This window comes from Neomonachus schauinslandi, chromosome 14 (assembly GCF_002201575.2).
Source record: "Neomonachus schauinslandi chromosome 14, ASM220157v2, whole genome shotgun sequence".
In the NCBI taxonomy this organism is placed as follows: Eukaryota; Metazoa; Chordata; class Mammalia; order Carnivora; family Phocidae; genus Neomonachus; species Neomonachus schauinslandi.
Window position 1 is genome coordinate 69,630,354 of NC_058416.1, and position 14,051 is coordinate 69,644,404.

General features: G+C 54.8%; 1 protein-coding gene across 1 annotated transcript; it reads left to right on the forward strand.

Annotated features, from left to right (window-relative positions):
- Positions 1–10,614: 10,614 nt before the first annotated feature.
- Positions 10,615–12,113, forward strand: OSM (oncostatin M). The gene is made up of 2 exons (XM_021703573.1): positions 10,615–10,749; positions 11,301–12,113. Exons 1-2 carry the CDS (start codon positions 10,654–10,656, stop codon positions 11,847–11,849), a joined length of 645 nt encoding a protein of 214 aa, XP_021559248.1. The 5' UTR covers positions 10,615–10,653; the 3' UTR covers positions 11,850–12,113.
- Positions 12,114–14,051: the final 1,938 nt, after the last annotated feature.

The window sequence follows — 14,051 nt, forward strand, 5'->3', positions numbered from 1 at the left end:
GGTGCATCCAGGTGGTAGCATGTATCAGTACTTCAATTCCTTTTTGTGGCTGAATAACATTCCATTGTATGGACGTACCACTTTTTTTTATTCATTATCTGTTGATGGACATTTGGGTTCCCACCTTTGGCTATTAATGTGGGGGCGCCCAACATTTGTGTGTACTGCCATATTCTGCTTCTCTTCCTTCCTTACATGCTTGCTCTGTGGACAGGGTGACCTGGCCCCAGCTGGCCACATTCTCCATCACCCATTGAATGTCCACCAGTAGGCCTTTGGACAGAGCAAGCTTTGATGGCCTTTTCTCCCCTTGGAGCTGCAGGATGTTTCTTTCTTCCTTTCTTTTTTTTTTTTTTTTTTTTTAAGATTGTATTTATCTGAGAGAGAGCACGGCTGGGGTGGGGGCAGAGGGAGAGGGAGAGGGAGAAGCAGGCTCCCTGCCTGAGCAGGGAAGCCTGGTGAGGGGCTCGATCCCAGGACCCTGAGATCGTGGCATAAGCCAAAGGCAGACGCTTAACCAACTGAGCCACCCAGGTGCCCCTGTTTCTTTTTTTTTCTTTTCTTTTTTTTTTTTAAAGATTTTATTTATTTGACGGAGAGAGACACAGTGAGAGAGGAAACACAAGCAGGGGGAATGGGAGAGGGAGAAGCGGGCCTCCTGCTGAGCAGGGAGCCCAACACGGGGCTCAATCCCAGGACCCTGGGATCATGACCCAAGCAGAAGGCAGACGCTTAACGACTGAGCCACCCAGGCGCCCCGTGTTTCTTTTTTTCTTATCAAGATAAACACCCAGAGTTTCCTTGGCATCTTCCCAAGAAAAAGAAGGGGAAGAAGGCAGGTCTTTCACAGCACCTGTCCCAGGTCATTTCCTCCAGGCATCCCTGCTAGCGAGTCCCACCTGTGTGTCCCGGACTTCCCTTTGGGACCAGGGCTATCATTTGTAGACAGCCCCATGGGGACCCTGGCTGGTTCCCTCCATCTTTTCTCCAGTTGCTTTCTCTGTTGAGCAAAGTCTCTGAGCTTTTGCAGCAGTTGGCACCAAGAGAAGGCTCCAAGCCCATCCCACTTCCTCCCTCTATCCCCTCCACCCCTCCTGCTTCCATCCTCATACTGGTGCAGCTCAAAGGACTCCCCACTGCAAGTGCCAGGAAACCAGCTCAACTAGCAGAAAATGGGCTGACATCATTGTCCTATATAGCTGGGACTAGCTGTGGTGTTAGTCCTGGCTTCAGGCAGAGACCAGGGGCTCAGGGAGGTTGCTTGGCCTCTCTGGCTGTGCCGGCCACGTTCTCACCCACTTGATAGGACCGCACCCCACCCCATGGAGCTGGGGAAAGTGACTTTTCACAGCTCCAGACTGGTGACATCCCAGCTCTGAAACCTTGGCCGTGTAAGGGAGGCCTGTCTCCTGAGTCTGGCATCAGTCTTGGGGAAGGATTCTGATTGGTTCTGCTCAGGATGCAGGTGCAGTGCTAGACTCCAGGGTACTATAAAGGCCAGGCTGGGTTGGGTGCTCCCTCCTATGGCCTGGGGTGAGAAATAAGCAGGCTGACAAACGGTGGGTTTCCAGATCCCTCCACATGCTCGATGTTGGCTTGTGTGTTTATTCACCCTTTAAGACCTGGATATAAAAAGGCATTCACAGCAATTTCACTTACCTAAAAGCCTAGTCTTTCTTGCTGATCCTGGTGCCTGACACATACAGTGAATTACTTAAATATAGGTTGAATGAGGAAAAGCCACCATGCTTTGTCTGTTTTTGCAAAATGCGGGATTGTCCCCTCCAGTGAAGGCTTCTTTCTATGAGGCTGTCAGGTGCTGCTTATGTGGAATTCACTCTGAAGTGAATAAAGGAAGTAGGAGAAATGCCTTGTCTTTTTCTTTTTCAGCTTGTTTTCCAGGAAAGTGTTGAAATCTGCAGTGGGTGAAAGAATATATTTTGAATTCATTTAAAAAAAATATCATAAAGGAAAAAGTCAGCGTCTTTAAAATCAAGGCTTCCTAAAAAAGAGATCACGTGCTTTGGTGTATTGTGAGTGATATAATTCTGATTTCCTTGGGGAAAGGTGACCAAGAGAAGGCATGGGAAAGGCTCCAAGAGAGCCCGTCCCTGCCAGCAGCGAGGTGGGCCTGCACTTTCAGGAGCCTGGCTGCAGGTACACTGGATGTGGGAGGCACACATCCGGGCCCTGCAGCCTGGAAGCCACGGCTGACCTTTCCTGGGGCTTCTACAGATGGCCACATCTGTATGGCCGTGCATTCATCCAGTCACTAAGGATTTATTGAGCACCCACTATATTACATGGCCTGTGCTGTGCTCTGGAGAGGCCATGGGGAGCCACAACTACAGCGGATACCCTCTTGGAATTTGGGGGGGGAGCAAGGACCAGCCTGGGGTGGAGGAAGTTCAGGGAGGGCTCCCCTGAAAGAGGTGAAGCTTGGACTGGGTGACAAGTTCATTCAGTAGGAGGAGATTCAGGCATGGGAATAGCAGATGCAAAGGCCATGGGGTGAGAGCTCTGTTTCCCCGAGGGACTGAGGAAGGTCAGAGAAGGGGGTGGGATAGAGAGGTGTGGGTGAGGCTGGGGAGATGGGCAGGGCCTGGTGGCTGTGGTAATGACCTTGGCCTTACTCAACGTCAATGTGAAGCCAGGGAACTGTTTTAAGCAAGAGGGTAGCATCAGGCTGTGTTGTACAAGCCCCCCAGGGGGGCTGCTGTGGCAGTAAAGCCATTTTGTGGGTGGCCCCATTTCCTCCCTCCCTCTCCATTAGACTTCCAGCCACACCTGCTTTTCTCTAAACTAGACCAGGGCGCCTGGGTGGCTCAGTTGGTTAAGCATCTGCCTTGAGCTCCGGTCATGATCCCAGGGTCCTGGGATCGAGCCCCGCATCGGGCTCCCTGCTCAGCAGGGAGTCTGCTTCTCCCTCTCCCTCTGTGATCTCTCTCACTCTCTCTCAAATAAATAAGATCTTAATAAACAAACAAACAAACTATACCTATGCGGTCTTGCTTGCTCGGCACCTCATGCAGTTCCCTCCACATGGAATTTGTAGCATCTCTTTCCTGCATTTCTGCCAATTAAACTGGCATTTTCTTTCCAGACCTGTAGAAATACCAGCCTCCTCCTCCAACCACTCCCTGGCTGGCCCTTGACCAAGTGGATCTCCGTCTTCCCACTGTGAAAGCCATATGTTTTCCAGTTTGCTGAGCCATGTGGGCTGCGTCAGTTCTGGGCAAGCCACTGTGTGTGTGGTGCACTGGCCAGCTACGTGGGCCGAGGACAGCTGCCTGGGCTCAAACTTGCCTTTGCTCCCTCCCAGCTATGTGACCTCCTGCCAAGTGCCCCATCTCTCAGGCCTCAGTTTCCCCATCTACAGGATGGAGACAATGATCTCTGTGAGGATGGTTGGGAGGATTCACAGAGCTAGCCTTTAGTAAATGCTCAGAACTGGTCTCGGCACACAGAAGAGCTCCAGAAACATGTCTGATTATTTAGCATTGGGCAAACAACATATGTCTGGGGCACCTGAACATTTTTGGCAAGAATATGGTGTTTCAAAATAGGCATTATATGTTGTCATCATGAGAAAAGTCAGGACTCCATTGGGCTTCCTGATCCTTGTTTAATGGTTAAGGTTGTTTTTATTTACAGTGACCTCTCGGTGCTTAGAGCCACTAAGGGACCCCATGGGGCTCTGTAGGGTTCTAGGCCCTCTGTGTTCATCTCTCATGTCCCCTCATCTCACACAGAGGAACCTGGGCTCAGAGAGGGTGGTGAGGGGGGGCGGTTGTTCTAGGCCAATCAGAGAGAGGATAGCAGGGCAGCACTCGTATCTCCTGGTCTTCCCACCTCGGAATGGACGCATCCCCCCCAACCCCTCTGCCCTCGAAGACAGTAAGAGAACAGAAGGTAGCTCCTTCTCTCCCTCTCTCTCTGTTGCAGTTCCCTGAATAGGTGTTCAGGCCTCTGGAAGGCGGCTCAATTACCCAATTTGGGGGAGCCACTGGGCACACGGGGGACATGGCTTCCCACACTATGGACACACCAGGTCCCAGAGGAACTCTGTAGCAGGTCTCAGCCAAAGGATCCTCCAGCCCAGGGTGACCTCACTGGCCTCATGGGGAGGGCCCTGGTAGATCCTTGCTCACCCCAGGGTTTATGTAACATCATCTTTCCCAATCGTTCTCAAACCCAGGCTATGACATAAGCAAATGTGCGCCTTTGTCTGTCCCGGTGACTGGCTGGCTGGCGGGTATTTCTGGAGGACTAGCTGTGGGCCAGGCATTTGCATGCATTATTCACCGAACTACACTCACCGTCCTCTTGAGGTAGCATTTGCCGCTGCATTTTTAAAAATAGAGATACAGGGCGCCTGGGTGGCTCAGTTGGTTAAGCGACTGCCTTCGGCTCAGGTCATGATCCTGGAGTCCCTGGATCGAGTCCCGCATCGGGCTCCCTGCTCGGCAGGGAGCCTGCTTCTGCCTCTGACCCTCCCCCCTCTCATGTGCTCTCTCTCTCTCTCATTCTCTCTGTCTCAAATAAATAAATAAAATCTTTAAAAAAAAAAAAAAATAGAGATACAAAATATATATTATCAAATTTCTCATTTTAAGTGAATTCAGTGGGTTTTAGTATATTCAGAAGATTGTGCAACCATCCCCACTATTTAATTCAAAAACACTTTCATCACCCCAAAAGAAACCCCATCCCCATTAGCTATCACTCCCTGTCCTGAGACCCCTCCAGGCCTAGCAACCACTCGTCTGCTTTCTGTCTCTATGAATTTACCTATTCTGGACATTTCATACAAATGGAATCGTACAACACGTGGCCTTTTGTGACTGGTTTCTTTCGCTTAGCATCATGTCTTTGAGGTTCATCCACATTGTAGCATGTATCAGGACCTCATTCCTTTCTGGGGCTGAATAAGATGCCATTGTATGGATAGACCACATTTTTAAAATCCATTTTCTGTTGATGGACATTTGGGTTGCTTCCGCTTTTTGGCTATTGTGAATAAATGCTGCTGTAAGTATTTGTGTGCAGGTTCTTGTGTGAACATATGTTTTCAATTCTCTGGGGTGTACATGTTGGCATGGAATAGCCGCAGGTATGGCATCTCTATGTTTAAGCGTTGGGGGGCCTGCCAGACTGTCTTCAAAGCGGCTGCACCATCTTGCATTCCCACCAGCAGTGTGTGAGAGTTCTGATTCTCCCCTGTCCTCACCAGCACTTCTTATTGTCTGTCTTCGATGATAGCCACCCCAGGGGGTATGAAGAGGTACCTCATTGTGGTTTTGAGTTTGCATTTTCCTGATGGCTAACGATGTTGAGCAGCTTTTTATGTATTTATTAGGCATTTGTCTGTTTTGAAGAAATATCTATTTGTTTCTCCTTTGCCCATTTTTATTTTCATTATGTTTTTAAAGATTTATTTATTTATTTTTGAGAGAGAGAGAGAGCACACCACGAGAGAGAGCGAAGGGGGGTGTGGAGGGGCAGAGGGAGACGGAGGGAGAAACATAAGGGGACTCCGAGCTGAGCACGGAGCCCGACATGGGGCTTGGTCTCAGGATTCTGAGATCATGACCTGAGCCAAAACCAAAAGTTGGAAAAGCTTAACCGACTGCACCACCCAGGTGCCCCTGTTTTGTTTTGTTTTTTTAAGATTTATTTATTTATTTGAGAGAGAGAGAGCGCATGTGTGAGGCGGGGTGCAGGGCAGAGGGAGAGAGAGAGAACCTCCAGCAGACGCCCTGCTGAGCACGGAGCTCGATCTCACTACCTTGAGATCACAACCTGAGCCGAAACCGAGAGCTGGATGCCCAACCGACTGAGCCTTGATTGTTAAATTGTGCCACTGCAGTCCACAGGGGAAACTGAGGCTGAGAAAGGGGATGCGATGGGCCAAGAACACTAGGCTCATAAGCAGATTGAGACTGGTAACTGGGTTGGTGTCTACCTCCCACCTTAGCAGGTCAAGGGTCACTGTCTCTCTTCCCAGATGAGTGGCCTCCTTCCTCCAATTCTGACCCACTCCCAGGCCACCCCAGGTCCTGTTCTTGCATTTAAAGCAGTAGAGCCCCACAGGCGGAGGGTGGGCCAGAAAGACAGGGGAACAGTAGTTCTGAGGAACCAAGCCAGTCTTCTTTCCCCCTCCGAATCACGTGGACCCAGCTGACGTGGCCCCGGGAAGAGGGGACAGCCCGGGCCTGTGGTCGGGGAGCCTATTTATACTGGCTGGGCCGTGTTGCAAGCCCTTCCTGCTGGCGAGAGGGACGTCACTGGGCGCTGACCTCACCAGAAACGCTGACGCATCTTCCCCTCATGCTTTGCTCGGTTGGCCAGACGGGTCTCCTCACCTTGGGGCCACTCCCTGTCCTTGGGCACATCACTGTCCCCTCCCACCGAGCTCTGGACACTCCCCCATGGTCCTCACTCCCTGCTGCCCTCCAAGCATGCCCTCCTCTTGCAAGCCGTTATGGGCGGAATTTTATCCCTTAAATTCTTGTGTTGAAGACCTACCCCCACAGTACCTCAGAATGTGGCTGCATTTGGAGATAGGGTCCCCCTCAAAGAGGTGAGGTACAATGAGGCCTAATCCAATATGACTGGTGTCCTTCTAAGAAGAGGAGATTAGGACAGACACACAGACAGGGGGACAACCATGTGAGGAGACAGCGAGAAGGCAGCCATCTACGAGCCAAGGAGAGAGGCTGCAGGATGATATCGGCCCTGCTGACCCTTTGGTCTCAGACTTCTAGCTCCAGAATGGTGGGAACATACATTTCTGTCGTTTCAGTCCTCCTGTCTGTGCTATGTTGTTACGGCAGCCCGAGTAGATGAATATATAAGTCCTCTTTGCCGTTGGTGGCCCTTGGCCCTGGGGCCTGCACACCGCCCCTCCGAATGTGGTCTTTCAGACTCGACAGCCCGGGTTTGGACGCCCCCTCGTCTTAACTGTTCCCACCCAGGGCGATGCAGGGGAAAGCAAAGGCGCGTAGCTTCTCCCCAGTGTGGAGGGTGGTCCGCAGTAGCTGAGAGGGGCAAGAAGCTCTCCGGCCAGTCGTAGCTCTCCAGCCCAGAGCCCGGCCCTGAGCTTCTCAGTTGCCTCATGAAAGGGAGCCAAAGCATCCCTGCCCGGGAGCTCTCCCTTTCAGCGCTGTTGCATGATGAGATCAGGGCTGTGAAATGAAGAAGGATCCCAGCTTGGCATGGGCCCCAGAAAATGGTCTTGCGGGGGTGGGCACAGAGATGAGGAATTGAGCAGAAGCGACGTTCTCAGGAGGAGAATCCAGAACTGGCCCTCGGGGGTGGCAAAGGCGGGTGTGGTGAGCGCCATGCTGGGGTGCCAGGGAGTGGGTGGGAGGCGAGGAACAGCCTCCTGGGCATGGGTGGGGGGGGTCTGGCTTTGCCCACTACGGGATCCTCAGCACTTGGGAGTGGCTGGCTCAGAGTAGGGCCAAATAAAAGTTCATTGAACAAATAAATGAGTAATGGTGAACGTGTCTGCAGAGGAGAGAGCAGGTGGGAACAGCCCTGGTGGTCAGGATGGGTGTCGGGGACAGGGATGGATAGGAGGGTGTCTGACCCTCCCTCAGCTCTCCTGTCTAGGCTCCACAGGCCCAATGCTTTCCCCAGCTGGAAGCTTCCAGGGGTCTCACCCTGGTTCCCCGGGCTCCTGAGGCTCTCCTCCCCACCGGGCTCCTGAGGCTGGCCAAGGACCCTCTTCCAGTCCTGGTAGATATGCCGGGGCGGCCTCTCCGCCTCCCTGTCTGCCCTAGCCCAGGCCTCACTTTACCCGAAGCAGAGTAACAGGTTGACTAGAGAGGCGTGGTCTCCAGAGCTCCTTCACTCTGACGTCCAGAGGTCTGCGAGGAGCAGAGGACCAACCACAATCACTATCTTTCAGAGAAAGTGAAACCTGGTCCCCAACCGTCACCACGGCGACTCCCCCACCCTGGCTTCCCCTCTGAGCTCACAGCTTCCCCATCTCCTCTGCCCCCCACACTAACCCTCAACAGCTAGTACTTGGAATTAGACTTTTGTCTTTCTTTTTTCCTTCAAAGGACTTTTGCCTTTTATGTCCATGACAGCGGCAGCACTACGGGCCTGGCCCAGGAAATGCTTTTCGAATCCTCATTTTACAGGTGGGGCCGCTGAGGCCCAGAGACGTTAAGTGACTTTCCTCTGGTCACACAGCATGTCAGCAGGCTTGAACCCTAATTTCCTGTGTCTCTTGTTTCCCCCCAGAGGACCCTGTCTGTAAAGAAAGGGCCTGGCTGCAGGCTATGGGCCTGGGATAAGGAAGGCTGATTGCTGGGGGGCGGGGGGCATGATGGGAGAAAGGAGATGGCTGGGAGCCCCAGTGGGGGATGCAGGTCCTGGGGCCAGAACCACAATCTCGGGGCTGCCAGCCTGGGTCTGGCTCTGTGCCCAGAGCCCGGTGGTTTCCGCTCACAGATGTCCCAACAGCCCTGGCAGGAGGGCAGGAAGGGCACTCAAGAAGGAAGATGTCTCGCTCCCCTCAGCCCCAAACCACAGTGGCTTGTGAGGCCGATGGCTCCTGGGCCGAGCCTGGCCTGCGGGCCCTCCAAGGACCCAGTTGGCACACTCTCCCCTCTATCCTGGGCACGGCTCCCTGCAGATGGCGTGGACCCCCTTGCTCCCTGCTCACCCCAGGAAGGCTGAGGCTGCGGTTTGCATCATCCTTGGGCGTGGGGCTGACCTCGAAGAACGAATTCGAAGAAAACAGGAGGAGGAGCAGTTTGCTACCGCACCCAGCGCCCATTGGCCGCCCGTGGAAACTTTGGTTTTTGGGGTCATGTTCCCAGAAGGCCTGCCCTTCCCCCCCCCCCCCCCCCCCCCCTCACGAGGTGTTGGCCAATCGCCCTGGCGGGCATAAAGTGGCTGCCAGCCCGCAGGGCTCCCAGCCAGGAGGTGTCACCCCCAGCAGGCGCCGGCCGGAGCTTGGGCACCCAGCATGCGGGCACAGCTTATGCAGAGGACGCTGCCCAGTAAGTACTTCCTTCCTCTCCACCAGCACCCGCTTGCTGTGCCCACGGGCACTAGCGGGGAGCAGGGGCACCTTCTGTCCTTCGGGAGCTGGGAAGGCCAGGCACCAGAAGGATGCTGAGAAGGGGAGAGAGCCGGGAGGTCAGCAAAGAAAGTGGTCCACTGAGAACACAGCATCTTCACAGGGTAGAGAAGGAGTATCCCTGGAAGGCTTCTAAGGGGAGGTGATATAGAGGCGACTGCGGGAGCAAGAGAATAAGGAAAGGGGATAGATTGAGGGAGAAGCCAGGCAAGCAGGAGGGAGGTGGGTGCCGTGCTGGGCAGAGGAGGAAGCTGCAGAAGCTGAGCAGGAAAGCAGTGTGATGTCTGGAGGGGCGGTGAGGCCTCCTTCTTGCCCTGATTCACAGGGTCTGGGATGGAGAGACACAGTCCGCCAGGCCCGGGGACCCTGGAGCCCACACAATCACACAGCACGCATAGCCACACCCACAGGGTGACATGCACACAGAGCCACGTGATGTCATTCAGAGCCCTCAATCTCACCAACCTGGGAACCCCCACATGCAGCCTGGGCCCCCAGGGTGGGCCGGGCACAGCGATTGTGTGCAGCCAGTTCGTTCCTCTGCCTCACTCAGACCTGGACACACACCCATGAAGACACCCTAGTCCCACGTGCACACAGCGCTCACATGGAACCCCACCCCCACCCCGCCCAACCCGGCTGCAGATACCTGGGGAGGTAGCGAGGAGTGCCCTGTGGTCTCAGTGCCTGGGTGGCCAGCCCCTCAGCCGTCCCCAGCAGCGTCTTCCCCAAGGGGCTGAACGGTTCTTAGGAAGGGAACATGGTGTCACCGCCTTCCGGGCCATTGCGCCACAGGCCCCTTCCGACCACATGGCTGCCGGTGCCTGGGGGGTGGGTGTGGGGAGGCTGCCAAGCAGTAACTATGCCCCCCCCACCCCAAACAGCCTGGCTCATAGCATCCCTGGTGGGCATGATAGAAGTGGCCACTAATGGAGAGAAGAGGAAGGTGCACGAGGTCGAGGACAGTGCTGGCCTTGTGTGACCTGGGCAAGCCCTTCTCCCTCAGTGCCTTGATTTTCCTGTCAGTAGAATGGCGCTATGGTCTAGATGATCCCACACATCCTTTGCAGACAGAACCTTCTGCGGGAAAGGCAGCCGCTCTGGCTTGTGCAGGCATAGCTCCGGGCACCAGGCTGCTCCCAGGCTGAGCCCACCTGCACAGAATGCCAGGGTCTGTGACAGGGGAGCCCAGGGTCTTGGCCCAGAGGTCTTGCAGAGAGCAGCCCCACCTGGGCTGCCCTGCGTCAGATCCTGAGGTTGGCAAGATTGGCAGGCACAGGAACTCCTCTCAAGGGCCTGCTTGGTGAAGCCCAGCCACTATTCTGGATGCTGGGCAGTGACTCACTGGGGAGGTGGTGGTGGCCCCAGCAGGTGCTGCAGCGCATACACAGGGCCCAGCCCCACCCTCGACAGCACGAAGCCTGAGACGATGGGCTATGCCCTCTGAGGCCCTTGGGGGTGGCCTCCCTGACCTCCCCAAGTCAGGTGACACCCCCCCCCCCTTCTCCGCCCCAGGTCTGGTCCTCGGACTCCTGTTCCTGAGCACGCCGGCCATGGGCAGCTGTTTGGACAAGTACCAAGAGCTGCTTGGGCAGCTCCAGAAGCAGGCGGACATCATGCAGCACACCAGCCTGCTCCTGGACCCCTATGTGAGTGCCTGGCCCCTGGTGGCATCTGAGGCTCAGAGAACTAGGTTAGGGCAGGAGTGAGCCCAGAGAGGATGAGGCCCAACTCCCATTCACGCAACTCCTACTCCATATGGGGCCGGTGGGGAAACCAAGTCCCTGTGTTATTCCAGGGCCACAGTGAACTTTCCAGGCCTAACTCTGAAACACTAAGGAGACGACAGAGCTTTCCCAGCTTGTCTCAACCCTCAGGTGTAGTGTAGAGACACAGCAGTGACCAAAACAGAGACCTGCCCTCCTGAAGCCCACGGTTACACTCCCCGCACCACAGTCACCACCTGGGCAGTCACCCCAACCAGCCCCCCAGCATCCTTCTGTCCCCTGACACTGGGGAGTCCTCACCCCTCTCTGGCCTCAGTTTCTTGATCTGTACAACGGGAGGATTGGATGGGGTGCATGAGGTCCAGCATTTCAAGGCAGACCAGAGCAGACTTGTCTGTGTGTGTGTGTGTGTGTGTGCATGCGTGCACAGTGGGGGCTCTAGCGCTCACCCCCTGATTCTCCTTTCCCTCCAGATCCAAAGCCAAGGTCTGGACAAGGATGGACTGAAGGAGCACTGTCGGGAGCGCCCCGGGGCCTACCCCAGCAAGGATGCCCTGCAGGGGCTCGGCAGGTGGGAATTCCTGCGGACCCTCGACACCACGCTGGGCCACGTTCTGCATAGACTGACTGCCTTGCGGCGGGACATCCCCAGAGCCCAGGACTTGGAGATTCTGAATAGGGCGAAGCAGAACATTCGCGGGTTCAAGAACAACATCCACTGCATGGCCCAGCTGCTTCCAGGCTCCTCGGAGACAACGGAGCCCACTCCGACAGGCCCGGGGACGTCTCCGTCGCCCACCCCCACCTCAGACACCTTTCAGCGCCGGCTAGAGGGCTGCAGGTTCCTGCATGGCTATCACCGCTTCATGCACTCCGTGGGGCAGGTCTTCCGAGAGTGGGGGGAGAGCCCAAGTCGGAGTCGGAGACACAGCCCCCACCAGGGCCTGCGGAAGGGGACCAGCAGGATGCAACTCTCCAGGAAGAACAAGAGACTCCTGCCCAGGGGGCAGCTGCCCCGGTAGCCTTAGGGGCAGCCCTGGCAGATAAAGGATCCACAGGTACTGTGTAGGATGGCATCTCCCCTGGGGCCTCCAAACCCCGCTCCCCTCTGTTCCCCACCTCTCAGAAGTGCACTTTAAGGGGTGGGAGCCAGGCAGGCCGCTCTACCTCCTCCGGGCTGGGACAGTAGGGTCAGGCCATTGAGCCCCCAGCTGTGAGTTCCCCAGTCTCGGTGGGGTGGCCGGCTCAGGCCACGCGGGGCCAACTTTCCATTGATTCAGGGGTCTGATGACACAGGTTGACTCATGGCCAGACTGACTGCCCCCCCTGCTCTGCTCCGCAGAGGCCTGCCGGCCCTTCCCTCTCATGACTTGCGGGGCTGTTGCCCCCAGACTTCCTCCTTTCCATGGTGGCTTGGTTCCGAGGGGGAGGTCAGGGCCTGAGCAGGCCTCCTATGCCTCATTGCCAGTCTCAGGCCAGACACCTGGACATCTGGGTGACCTCACTTTAGGCAGCTGTGACAGGGGCAGAGTGTCCTAGAAGGAGCACTGATCGGGAGGGGGGGGGCACGCTAAGAACAGGGCTCAGGTCCCAGCTCAACCCCTAACTCACTGTGTGGCCTCAGACAGGCCACTTTACCTCTCTGGACCTCAGTTTTCTCTTTGTGATTCAAGGGGGTTGGTGTAAAGCCCTCTCTGCTTGCCAGTCGCTGGGATTCGGTGACATAGAGTGGCTATCAGAATGCAGTGCAAATGGACATGGCCAGAAGACTTGAGTTCTCTATAGACCTATTGCCTGGAAGCGCTCAGTCGTGGGTCCCGGCTGCTGGCTGCTCCCCCTGGTGGTGCATCATGAAATATCCTCACGCTGAAACAATTGTTGGGGGAGGGCAGAAGCGGCTGGGCCAATTCTTTGGAGGGATATGACTAATTTATCGATTTTTATCAGTTTTTATCTGTTTCCTATTTATAAGGCTTATTTATGATGTGTATTTAATGTTAATATTGTGCCAACATATATTTAAAACTTGCCTGGTTTCTAAAGCCCCTGTGTCTCTCTGTTACCTTGTGGGAAAGGATTTGGGGAGGCTGGCCTCTTGAAGAGATGGAGGCTCCGACTTGGTGGGGTGTCTCAAACACAGACAGGGCATTTATCTCATCTGAACGTGACTCCTTGAGATGCTAGGGGCTAGGGGTGTCGGGGTTTAGGAGCAATAAGGGAGGGAGGAAGGCTGGAGCTGTGGTCCCCTGTCGGTGTGTGCCTGGGAGTCTGTATGCTGATGTGGGTTCCATGAAATAGACAAGATACTAACAGACCCTGCTTCAGACGTGGCCTGTGACCTGCTCTGTCCTTGAACCTGCTTCCTGGGGGGCCCTAGGGGGTAGGAATTCCACCTGGCCACCAGAAAACTGGGCTCCCTCCTGACGCTCAGAAGCTCCACCTTTTCTTTAATTTTGAAATTTCTTAATGCGTGAAAAGAACATCCCCGAAACAGAACAGGTATTAACAGTGAAGCACTATATAAAGGAGCCCCCTCCCCACTTAGTAAATAGGGATATAGTATAAACAGATATGAAAGAAGGTGAACCCTTGAGGATTAAATGCAAACCCTAAAGTTGTACACAACATGACGTTGTATATATGTCGACGAAGGCTAAGGCAGCAGCTACAAAGGAAGAGCTAACAGAAGTGGATGAACTTGACCTGGATCCGTCCCTGGCCACCCCACCTCCTGGGACTGGGGGCCAAGATGGGAACAGGATTTAATATCAGGGGTGGAGGAGAGCCTCATGTGGGACTCTCTGTAATAGATATGATCCACTTTGCAGATGAGAAGACTGAGTCTTAGGGAGACTGAGTGACCTGCCCACGTCCTCAGAACAAATTTACAGGGATGGTGGGCATGTGTTGAATTCAGGTCCTTCAGATGCCAGGGCAGGAGCATCTTCTGTTACCCTTCAGCCTCTGTAACTTGAAGAACCAACAGGACATTGCAGCATGAGCTCGGCAAAAACTGATGCAGGGTGATGTAACAGTGAGAGACCCAAGCAACAGGGGTGGTCAGGGTGGCATCTGGAAGAGGCATCTCTGAAACTGGAATGATGCACAGGAGAAGAGGCGGGGCCTGCAGGTGGTGGGAACGGCTAGGGCAAAGTCTCCAAGCATTCAAGGATGAGCATATAGTGAGTGGGGGGCATCGCTGATTTATCAAAAAGGCCCAGACA

Excerpts from the sequence above, each read along its gene's own strand:
- OSM (XM_021703573.1), top strand. The coding sequence starts at position 10,654 with ATGGGCAGCTGTTTGGACAAGTACCAAGAGCTGCTTGGGCAGCTCCAG. Across the intron at positions 10,750-11,300 it reads GCCTGCTCCTGGACCCCTAT|ATCCAAAGCCAAGGTCTGGA; the intron begins GTGAGTGCCTGG and ends CTTTCCCTCCAG.